The sequence below is a fragment of the Melozone crissalis genome, unplaced genomic scaffold, assembly GCF_028551555.1.
Source record: "Melozone crissalis strain CALT ecotype California unplaced genomic scaffold, PUWL_Pcris_2 ptg000106l_1, whole genome shotgun sequence".
In the NCBI taxonomy this organism is placed as follows: Eukaryota; Metazoa; Chordata; class Aves; order Passeriformes; family Passerellidae; genus Melozone; species Melozone crissalis.
The window spans coordinates 2124917-2137502 of record NW_026535883.1 but is presented as its reverse complement, the minus strand read 5'-3'; the positions used below and the strand labels follow the sequence as shown (position 1 = coordinate 2137502).

Sequence of the window (12586 nt, the reverse complement as noted above, 5' to 3'; positions counted from 1 at the left end):
ATTTGGCACTTAACAGTGACAAAGGCAAAAGAACTTAATTTGTTCCTTAACCTCTGGGTGATAAAATTAAATGTTGGCCCTTGCAACTAGCCAGCTCTGAGTCATTGGGCTGGTTAGTTGAAGGGACTCCCTCCTGGTGTCTTGGTCTTCCTCATAGTATCTTGGTGCATTTTTGGGCTCCCTCATAGTGTCTTGGTGCATTCATTTCCAGAGCTACTCTCTTCTACATCAAAAGGGCAGTGTAGCATTAAAAAAAAAAATTATTTTTGGGAGAAGCAGAGATACAAAGGAAATGAAGCAGGTGAAACCACTCTGTCACTTGAGCTTAGACTAGAGATGAGGGGATTTTTTCACATTTAACAATCCAATTTACCGACTCAAGAGCCAAGCGGGTTTTGGGGGTGTTTGAGGGTGCCTGCCCCAGCTTTGGGCAGGAGAAGGTGGGTATGTCCAGTGCAGGGAGCTCACCTGCCATCCAGGTGTTGCCAGTGACAGTCAGGGCACTGCAGTGGGGCTGGAATGCTTGGCCCACGTGGCGGAATTGGATCCCCTGCAGCTGGAGCCGGCTCGCCTGGCCCTGGAAGGCCTCCACAACCACCACAGCTCCCAGGTCCCGAGAGCCCAGCTGCCTCTCACTTCTCTTGTACAAACACCCAGGGTGACCTAGGACACAACCAGGGAGAGCTGTGAGTGGCACCTTCTCTGCGGGGTGGGATGTGCAAGGGGAGATCATCCCCCTGACCCAGCAAGACTCCAGATCCAGCAGGGATCTGAAACACGGGCCCAAAGGCAACACAGGCAAACATTTTTGATGTCCTTCAAAATAGGTGTGGTTCTTTCCCTAAAAGCCTGGACATTTTGGAGGGAAATATATCAAAACAACCAGGAAGCTGTAGTTTTGTTATCTTGGACACCTCCTTGGAGTTAATTTTAGATAATTGTATGCATGAGCAAGAGGGATTTGACACTGATTTCCCTTAAATGAGGTTCTTGAAAAGGAGATTGGGCATGGATGTATAGAACTAAACTGAAATGAGGCATTCTGGTTTTGTTTTTGTTTTTTTAAACTCTGCTCTCCTGATGTTCCCTGTAGATGGATGGGGAACTGTTGCTACCCAGTTTCAAGACAAGAATAGAGATTAGGAAGAAATTCTTCCTTGTGAAATTCTTCATTGTGAGAGTGGTGAGACTCTGGCCCAGGGTGCCCAGAGAAGCTGTGGATACCTCTGGATCCCTAGAAGTGTCCAAGTCCAGGCTGGACAGAGATTGGAACAACCTAGGATAGTGGAAAATGTCCCTGCCCATGGCAGAAGGGTGGAATGAGATGATCTTTAATTTCCCTTCCAACTCAACCATTCTTGAATCCCATGATATGACAAAAAATTAAATCACAGGGCTGGGTAAAATTCCTGAAAGGCCCTTCCATGGGTGTGAGATATTTTGCTATGAGATTCAGACTATGAATGTGTTACTTGGGTCTGTTCAGTGGAAGGGCAGAGGTGATCTCAAATTCCAGCACTGCCTGCTGATGCCAAGTAATGATCATTTTTCTTTTAAAGAAGGTAAATTAACCACAAAAAAACACTGTTCACTCCTCTTCTGGTGACTCCTCTGAGAAATCCTCCTATCCTTTAACTCAAATAAAAACCTCAAACAGTTAGTGCATTTCAGAGCCTATATTTATGAGTTCCACACAAAATGGACCATAAATCCATGAGTAATATAAGCAGCTGGCTGCTGGATATCAAATGAAGTCTTGTGTCACAGTCTGAAAGCCCAAGGCACTTTTTTTTTAAAGGAATCCTTACACCTGGGCTGCCAGATAACCTAACTGTCCTCACATTATAATCACTGTGTCTGATTCTGCTTCTTGAATAGATGGTGTAAATCAGGAATCCACCTGTCAAACTCCATGGCATTTCATACAGGTAAAACCAAAGGAGAACTGAGATATTTAAAATTTTTTCACCATTGATACTTTATGCATCACCTGTTATTTTTTTCCTTGGCAACCCTAAACACTAAACAATGTCTCAATATTTTACACTAAAGAGTACAAACAGCATTGGGCTGTTTTGTTTTTCCTCCTTCTTAAAGTGACTAAATAGTAAACACAATTAAAAATTTAATATTTTATGTACACTGAAACATGTTTTCAGAAGATGCTCTCTTTACTACACCCTTAGGCTTAGGGAAAACTAAAGGGTCTTTCCCAAGATGGCTTGAAACAACAATGTGACAATAATACATCTGAGATATTACAATGAAGTGCAGTTCAACTCCCAAGACTTCACTCTTCAATGTCAAACAATGTTTGGAAAGACAAACTCTCTTTCCTGGCATTGGAATTATCTCAAAGTTATCCTAGGAAGAAAGAGTTCTAATACACAGCGAGGCTGCCACAATGGGATTTTAATGGAAGAGTTTTCCTCCCTAGTACATTTCTGTGAGCAAAGACCTCCTCACCTGCATTTGCACACTGCCTGAGGTGGGACATCCTCTCCAGTGTGACATTTCCTTGGACAACCACCCTTCTGCTGATCAGTGCCACCACGGCACTGGAAGGCAGACCTTGGCCATTGCCCCATTCCTCTCCAGCACTGTGGGGGTACCTAGAAAAGACAAAAAATATCATCTGCACTTGACAGATGGAGAGAATTACATTATTATTTCTTGGTTTTTAAGTTTATGACCATAACCTCCCAAATTCTGAGCTGGCTTCAGTCATTTTCTCAGCAGGGACAGTGGCACAATCAGTGCTAGATAGGCTTTTCATTGTCTGATGTTTGCTTTCATCTTTTTGTTCCACAAGCTCTCAACCCTTCCTTAGATTATGTATATAATATTATATTGTGTTGTGTTATTAGGAAAAGGCTTTTCATCCAGAGGGTTGTTGGGCACTGTAACTGGCCCCTCAGGGAAGTGATTAGAGCCCCAAGGCTGCCAGAGCTCAAAACATATTTGGATGACACTTCCAAGCACATGGTGGAGATTTTGGAATTTCCCTATGCAGGGCCAAGAACTGGATTCAATGATTCTTGTGGGTCCCTTCCAATTGAGGATGTTCTGTGAGTCTATGAGATTTACAACAATATGTTTCACCCTTTGAATTCTCTTCCCAAAACAGGTTTGGATGAAAACCATCAGAACGTTTTTCTTCAAGTCCAAATTATTTCTGAAAATAATTCCCTTAATCTTCCTGTGCACTGGAGTTAGGTTGCCTCTAGATAGATAAAGCAATAAGTGCAGTTTTCAGTCTGTCCAAGATCTCCATGCACAATACATAAAGAAAGTGTAGGGCAGTGAAATTAACACTCACTGGAAATATGGAAGCAGATTTCCATAGTAAAAAAATTTACTTTGAGTGTATTACTTAAGAAAATCAGTCCAGAACAGAGGATTTTTTTTGACACAAGTCATACATTTCTTCTGAAAAATATGCACTTTCTCAAGGAATTGAATATACAGGAAATTTCTTTGTCATTCCTATACTGACACCACTGGACTTTACTGGCCATCAGTGTTTTCTGCTTCAAAGGTTTTCTGAGTTCCAAGGGGATGATACAGAATTTAAACATAGAATTTAAACATTCAGGATTGAACGTCCACTACCTTTAGGGGGAGTGAGGAACTGAAATATCACTGGCCACCTTTATTAAAAGGATTTATATAGTTATTATGTCCCACAGGGAACAGCAATTCCTGACTTTGATCAAATTTTCTCCTTGTTTAGCTCTCTGCTATAAAAATCTCCTGGAAGGATACCTGAGTGGTGATCTGAGGTGCAGCTCTGTGTTGTTCACAGAATGGATTACAGCCATTTCCTTCTGCTGCTGTGCATCTCCAAGGCCGGAACTTCCCACCAGGATTTCATCACCAGGTTGCCAATCAACAGGTTCCTGGAGCACCAACCGTGTGTCGCTGGCATTAGCTGATGATTTCAAGTGTGTGAAAATTACTTTGGGAACCCAGCCTGAAAAAAACAAGGGGGGGGGGGGGTGGGGGGGGGAAGTTAAAAAGTAAGCCATTCAACTTAAAAACAAAAAACACAAAGATGAGTAGCATTGTCCTGGTTCAAGGCTGGGTTGGACAGGGCTCAGAGCAACCTGGTCTAATGAGAGGTGTCCCTGCTGATCACAGAGGACTGCAATTAGATGATCTTTAAGGATCCTTCCAACCAAAACCATTCAATAATTCAATGATTCTATGAAATCTGTGTGTAACAAGCCCCAGCAATGAAAAATCTTGCCCTATAACCCTCCTTTCTTCACTTAATGACGTTTGCTTTAACTTTTGACATTTCCCTCTCAGGCTTTGGAAAAGATTGGTCCGGTGAGGTCCAACACACTGAACGCCATCAGGGGAGAGCCTGTGCCTCACACATCCACCTTTGGAATACTTTTCTTCCCTCCCTTGCAGTAGATCATCATTTACCTTTAGCCCACAGCAAGGTACTGAACTCCTTGGTCATACTGCAGGAAAGTAATAATAGCAGAAATCTCTGAGTGTAGAGGTTGCATCCAATAAATCATTTTCAAATTATTTTAAGCAAACTTCTCTGTCCATATCCTGTTTCACTTTCTTGTTCCTTATACTCCAGTGTCTTAATTACTTATATAACAGTGTCTCAACTATTTCCTTAATGAAGATGGAAATAAGAAATAGCACCTTCAAGACAACAAATTCACAACAGAATCACAGAAGAATAAAATCTTTATACTCTTTTATCTTGAAGTTTACGTGAGCACCTGCTCTGTGTGTCAATGATGTACTCTAAACCTGAGATAATTCTGTATCATTACATTTTCTTAAATCAAACTTGAAATTTCTCAACTTCCATCTAAGAAAATCTCCCAGACATTTCAAACTCTTTTGGAAGGCATCAAACATCTCCTGCTGTTCAGCTCAGCCCTGTGAGGTGCATCTGGCTTTCTATGGCCTATTCTGGGCTCCTCAGGTCAAGGGAGACATGGAGCTCTTGGAGTCCAGTGAAGGGTGATGAAGATTATGAAAATGATGGAGGGGCTGGAGCATCTCCATTAGGAGGAAAGGCCGAGAGAGCTGGGGCTGTTCAGCCTGGAGAGGAGGCACAGCTGAGAGGGGCCCTCAGCCCTGGGTGTCCCTGTGTGCAGGGAGGGGCAGAGCAGGGCCCAGGCTCTGCTCCAGGGCCCAGCAATGGCACCAGAGCCACGGGCAGGGACTGAGCCCAGCAAGTTCCACCTGGACAGGAGGCAGAACTTCTTTCCTGTGCAGTGACCAAGCACTGAACAGAGACCAGAGAGGCTGTGGAGTCTCCTCACTGGGGATATTCCAGAACTGCCTGGATACAATCCCATGCCCTGTGCTCTGGTTTGGCCCTGCTGGACCAGGTGAGCCAATGTGGTCCCCCCCAACCTGACCCATCCTGGGATTCTGTGAAACCAATTCAGAAGCTGAAATGCAGTAGGACACATAGGGCACTGTAGGTGCCAATGGAACCAGATTGGAATGACTCTCCAGCAGCCCCCAGAACACATGGACCCTGCATCCTCAGTGCCTACATCATTCACCCTACAGTTCTGCTTCTCTAGGGCCATGTTGTTTTCCAATGCAGACCTAGACAAAACCCACCTTTCACCATTCACAGACATCAAAGGCCTCATCCTCAATACAGCTCAAACAAACCCTCCTAATACCCTCCTATGTGCATTCTTTTACCAGCAGCACTCTTAATTTTCATTAATTTACCTCCTTCCACTGAGCGATTCTCATGAATTTTTAGGGCTGGCATAAAAGCCCACGACAGACAGCAGCCATCTGCACGTGGAGCACTGCACAATTTTTCTCCAGCTCTGGACATTTTGTTTCTGGTGTTGATTTGTGTGCTGTGTTAATGTGTGTTCTCATGCATCTGTGTCCAGACACACAACTGACCCCTGTGGAGTTCATCTGTCACTCACACTCCACAGCAGCACTGCTGGGCAACAGCTCTTGTCACTGAGGAGTGGGAAACACCATTCTGCATTCAAAGCATGCTCCAATGGAAAAGGCTTTTTTCAGGTTTTTTTCCACTTTTGAGCTCTGACTCAAAAATTTTTACCAAAAATATTCTCAATTATTTGGGGTTTTTTCTTCTAAAAGAATATTCAAGGCATCCAACATTCCCCCATTTCCTTTATTTCCTTGTTCTTCTTTTTCACCTCTTACTGTGTTCAGCTACCTGTCTCCCATTCTACAATTTGTTGCACCTTTTTTCCTGACGATCTAGGTGGGGTGGGATATTTCTCTGCATGTTCACAATCTACTTTCAGTTTCCAATAAGTTCTGTATGTTTTTGTTAGGGAAAACCAAACCAAACAAACCAACAAATCTAGTAGATCCCACTTTCACAGAATCATAAAATCATTAAGATTAAAAAAAGGGCTGTGAGGCCATCAAGTCCAACCATTAACTCAGCTCTTTCCTGTCTACCACCAACCATGTCCCTAAGCACCACATTTATCCATTTTCTTGCTTCCCATTTATATTTCCACCTACAACACCTCCAGGTCAGAATCTCCTCTGCTTCCAGCAGCACAAGTGACACACAGGATTTGGTCAGTGACATCTTTTTGGCGTCAATGAGGGACCATAACTGAGGCTTCTTTGCCTTAATTATAATATATTCCTACTGAAAACAACTCTATTTTGATTAAAACATGCAAAATTCATAAAATAACCTCCAGTGCCTGAGTTTGGGCTGTGCAACAGGTAAATAAATTACCTGTTTGAGGGGAAAACGTTTAAAATACCAACAGCTGTGGTATATTTAAATTATTTCTTCTCCCAAAATGTACTGAGCAGAAACACTCCAAATGCTGAAAAATAGATGAATCTGTATAACTCCTTAATTATTGAACTCATTTTTAATAATTAACTAAGCACTAGTTGGAAAAAAAACCCCATCTTGAGATTTAAAGCAGAAGTGACTTCATGTTAAAGGTACAGGACAGAGCCTTCAGACACAAAAAGCTGTTGCAGGCAATACAAAAATTGAGCACTTTAGTAAATGAATTAACAGAACACCCTTAAATATGGAGCAGAGAAGAATGGTGCAGCCTAGGAATGCAATGGATTTGAAAATTAATTCCAAATTAATTAATCACAGATCTTAAGACTGGGAATATCTTGGCATCAGGACTCTGGTTATGCTTCCTGTTAGAAGCATAATGTGAAGTTGCAGTCTTGTATGGACCTGGTAAAATTATTAAGAATGGAACAATTCTGATGTGTACAATGCCACTCTTGATGAAAAACAGTATAAATTTAATTTCTTATGGCCTCTAACACAAAACATTTCATAAATCAGTGTGGGATGATATGTCACTTACCTAGGTGGTTTCACCCAGTCCTAAGTAGTGATAGGAGACCAAAAGCTACTGATAGAACAAGGAGAAAGGGCTTTAAACTATGAGAAGAGACATACAAATCAGATATTAGGAAGAAATTCCCAAGTCAGAGGGAGGTCAGGCCCTGGCACAGGTTTTCCAGAGAAGCTGTGGCTGCCCCTGGATCCCTGGAAGTGCCAAGGCCAGGTTGGATGAGGCTTGGAGCAACCTGGGATATTGGAAAGTGTCCCTGCCCATGGCAGAGGGTTGGAATTAAATGAGGTTTGAGCTCCTTTCCAACTCAAACCACTGTATGATTCTAGGTAGCTCAACAGGAGATGTGAATTTGACATTTAAAGAAATATCTCCAAGTCACATCAAAACTGAGCAAAGTAGCAAAGTGTGTCAGGGCACACACCTCCAGGGTCACAGGAAAATCTGTCCACAGAATGTAAAACATGCACTGGACTCAGTGGTGTAGGTTTAAACAAATTAGGCCATTATTTACAATCCTTTGATTACAAAAGACAGGAGCGCCATTTCCAGGTGCACAATGGGTTGCTCAAAGGGCACTGAAAACTTTATCTGGGTGTCTGATATCCATCTCTGGTCACCCAGCCTTTGAAAGCAGCAGCTACTACAGTTGGAAACACTGAAATAAAGCAATTTGAAAGAAATTACTATAGAGTAAGGAGAGGGGGTCTGAGAATTTACATGACAAGATGACAAGATGACAAGATGCTTTCATGGAAAACAGATGTCCCTGACCTGAAAACAAGACTTTTTGGAGTACATGTTGTTAGCTAACTTTAGACACCCTGGGAACCTCCTAACCAAAACTGACACCAGGCAGTGTGAGCCCCATCCAGAGTCAGGCAGAGCTGGAAAATTGGGTTTACACATGGGAGTGTTGGTACAAACTGGAATCTTTTAATGGTTTTAAGAGAACTGGTTCCAGTCCTAAGCCTACCATGGATCTGTTGGTATTTCTCCCAAAAGTTGTTTAAATGTTTTTTAAAAATTTCCCCTTTTTGTCATAGGGCAGCAAGGTTTGAACCCTTCTCCTCTGACACCCAGGACCCTGCTGCATCTCATTTTTGCTTCTATGTACCACAAATTATTTAACTCAGTTGTGAACACACAGTTGTTTAGGGTGTTGACAAACTATAAAGCTCTTTTACACCTTCTGACTGTTTATTGGCATTTTAAAGTTGAGGTAATGAGATCCCTTTATTCCACAAAAGGAATTTACAAGAACTGCAGGGCTCAGACAGAAAATCTACTTACTGGGAATGCACAAATTACACTGCAGATAATTTGTCAACCTGTTGTAGCTATACTGTAAATCTTTAGTGTAAATGGGAATAGGAGCTTTCAGTTTCCAGGACAAAAGTGAAAAGAAAACTGTTTTCCTTCCCCACAAAAAAAAAAAAAAAAAAAAAAAAAAAAAAAAAAAAACCAAAGCAAAACAAAACTAACAAAAAAAAAGAATTTTTCAAGAGAAGTTAATAATATAATTCAATGGACTACAACTGTTTTTATTTTTTTTTTTAAAGAATATAAAACCCCTCACCTATGGCAGGGAGTTGAAACTAGAAAACTTTTAAGGTCTCTTCCAGCCCAAACCATTCTGTGACTCTATGATTGTCTCTGGTAATAAAATACAACACACTTTCCTACAGCATTTCTGGTTTCAGACTATCATAGAAATATAGCTTCCTCTCCATTGTCATAATCCCTTATTATTATTCCCTTTTCCTGACCCAAAATGCACTTCCTAATCAAACTTTACTTGACTATTCCTAAAATTTTCAAATGCCAGAGTGATGACTGGCAGTACTGCCATTGGAAACTGATGCTTCAGGAAAAAAGATGAGTTTTTTAAAATATATTTTTAATCCATGACAAAGACATTTTGCTGTTGTTGCTTCAGTTAATAAAACAAACCACAAAAATAATAATGGATTAAATTCTTCAAGTTAAAAGAATAGAAAATCTTTTCCAAGAAGCCTTTTTAGTCAGGATAGCACACAGGTGTGCTCCTACAGCTCTCTATGGCCAAATGGATCTTCAAGTGATAGATCCTTAAGGACTAGGAAAAATATTTTATGAACCTGTATCTTATAATTTAAAAAAAATGAAATCACAGCTACCTCAGCTCTTGCAGTGACTACTCCAGTTACTGGCCATAAAGGGTTTGTTTCAAAAAGGGAATCAAAAAAGAATTAAAGCAGATTTCCTATCTTTTCAAATGTGTTAAAAAGCATTTGCTTGAACTGTGAGTCTCTGGATTCAAATGTTTCCAGCATTTTTTTCTCTCTGTTAATTCCAGTCCTAGGTATATTCCATAAAAATTTGTATGTTTTTAGCTTATTTTGCAATGAGAGGATTTTGTTAGGGTTTTTTGTTTATTTTTACCTGCTACACATCTTAGAAACACAGGGACATCTCTGCCAAGAACTGGGAGCTGCCTTCCCATCCCTGTGCAGTCCTGCAGGATTCACTGCTGTGTGTGGGCAGCTCCTGGGGAGATGCAGAGCACCTCTCCTGCCACAGCCACTGAACTGAGCTTTTCATCCCCAGCCCAAGGTGAAATAGTAGGTCCTTTCTGATTTATAACTGCTTGTTAACCCTTAGGATTTATAATTGTTAACCCTTGGGACACCCAAGAGTTTATCAGCTCTTCGACGAGAAGCTGCGGCAGGACCACACTGGGTATTTTAGGTGAGCTCAAATCATAGTTTGGAATCAGAGTCAGAGGATGGTTTGGGGTGGAGGAGACCTTTAAAAGTCATCTAGTCCAGCTCCCTTCCTCCTGTTGAAGGAGCAGGAGCACCAGCTGGATCAGGTTGCTCAGAGCTCCATCCAACCTGATCTTGAATCTTCCCTCAGTGAGCAAAAATGAAAAACCTGACATCATCCGGACAAGAGGAGAAACAGAATAACTTTTATGTTCTCCACTAGGAGATTTCCCTGAAAGTGACCTAGTCCTGCTGAATGTTTCCTGTTCATGAAACTGCAGTTTTCACTTAAAGCATTTCCACCTGAATATCCTTCTGCAGCACCCTGGAGAAAGCAAGGATTATCAAGTTCTTTTCCTGGAAGTGCTCAAGGTGAGGTTGGATTGAGCTTGGAGAACCTGGTCTAGTGCAAAATGGATTTGCAATGATATGAGTTTAAGGACCCTTCCAACACCAACCATTCCATGGTAATAGGATCTTACTGAGGATTGTTGCCCTTTTCTCACTATTTACATTGCAAAAAATGTACCTGCCCTGCATGCTGTCCCATAAATGCACAAATTTCCAAACATTCCCTTTAATCAGAGATTCCCCAGTCACTTTGCTAAGTCACATCAGTCCTGAAAACAAGGGGAAAGATGTAATATAATGCCATTGCATAAACCAAAATCCATGTTCCACACCTAGAATGAGCTCACAACCAAAGATGCTGTGGAGGAAAAGTTCTTTAGACAGATCCAGGAACAAAGAGCTCCAGCTGTGGCAGCCAAGGACAGGGGATCCTGCAGAGAGCTGCAGACATGATCTAGTGACACTTTGTGTGATTGCCAGATCATCTCCTGTGCTGCTGTGGAGTGAGACACGGCATCTCTCCCTGGAGGAGTGGGAATGTGGGGCAGCACAACCATTGCCAGGCTAAGATCAGCTCCCTGTGTCCCCAAAATGTGGAGGAGGAGAACTCAGCACCAGGAAAAGCAAGGGTGAGCCCAAAGGGAGGGTCCCTGCCTGGCTCAGCCCGCAGCTCCGTGCAAAGCCAGGGCTGAATCCAGGCCCCTCAATTTGCCAAACTTCTCAGAACCACAGAATCACTCAGGTTTGAAAAGACCTCCAAGGCTGAGTCCAACCTGAAACCAACTTGTCAACTAAACAGGAGCACTAAGTGCCATGTCCAGTTTTTTCTTGAACACTTCCACCACCTACCTGGGAAGCCCAAACTTCTCAACGTTTCTCCTATCCAGGGTGGAAATTAACCCTGAATTTGCTGCTGGTTGTTCTCTTCCTTCAGCCAATAACCTGGGTTTTGTTGGCACCAGAATTGGAAGCAGTATTTTGATGTTGTATTCAAAAGTTTGAAGGAGGAAATTATTTATTAATAATTTATTAAATAATTTAATAAATTATTTAATAAATAATTAAACAATTAAATATATAATATGGCTCCATATTTGTAACAACCCATAGACCTGCACTTGATCAGAAATCACAAGGAAATTATATATAGGTATATTAGCTATGGTCTATATATGTATTCTAGTCTATCCTATTTTATTCTATTCTCTTCCTGTATGTAGCGTGTATTGCATTATATTGTACTAATATCTTTACTACTTTTATATATATATATATATATATATATATATATATATATATATTATATTATATTATATTAATTATATTTTTATAATTACAATTATATATATATTTATAATTTATAATTATATATATTATATTTTTATTTTTATATAAATATATTATATATTCTTATATATATCTTTATTATATAATATATATTAGTGTCCATCTCTTTGTCCCCTTTGCACCCTGTTTTTCCCAGTAAGATCAGCACCAAAACACAAATCAGCTGATTTAAGCTTAAATCAAAGATAATAGATGCATTTCTGCTAGAAAGAAGGGCAAACTGTGAAAGACACAGCAGCTTGCCCTGAACCCAACTCTTTTTTTTTTTCTCCCCCCATCTGCTAGGTCTTTAAAATCTAATGGTCATCTTATATTTGTGAATAAGAAAGTGAAGGCACAAGTCATTGTACATTAGTTACTCCATGGGAAGTGCCTAAGTGCAGTTTCTTACCCCTGGTGAACACGAGGGGATTCAAGGCAGCTCAGCCTTCTGTTCCAGAGCCATCTGCTTTAATGCATCATGTTAAAGTCAAGGTCTTAGAGGGGAAAAACACTGTCACAGGAGGAAAAAAGGCTCCTGAGCCCCCACACAGAATAACTGGCATTTAAGGAAAACCAACCTATGGAAGCAAGCTCAGAAATCAGGAAGTTCAAGCAGTGAAAAATAACATTGACTGAATAGATGCATTTCAGTAGAGTAAAAAATAATTTTTTCTCTAACAGATCTCTGCACCCTATCTTGAATCCCCCTGCTACATATTTTTTCCTCTTATTTTTTTCCCCTGGGAAGCTTTTCTTTTTAATATGTGAGTAAAGCAGAACAAATTCTCTCATGTTGTCTATGATCTCTTAATCTCAAAC

General features: G+C 40.9%; 1 protein-coding gene across 1 annotated transcript in view; it reads right to left on the bottom strand.

Moving 5' to 3' along the window:
* Positions 1–12586, bottom strand: part of PKHD1 (PKHD1 ciliary IPT domain containing fibrocystin/polyductin) — a 238112-nt gene that overhangs the window by 129668 nt on the left and 95858 nt on the right. The window contains exons 37-39 of the mRNA XM_054291748.1: positions 3766–3973; positions 2467–2612; positions 469–663 (exon numbers count right to left, since the gene is read on the bottom strand). Of these exons, the coding sequence (XP_054147723.1) occupies positions 469–663; positions 2467–2612; positions 3766–3973 (549 nt within the window). The remainder of the gene's footprint in view (positions 1–468; positions 664–2466; positions 2613–3765; positions 3974–12586) is intronic.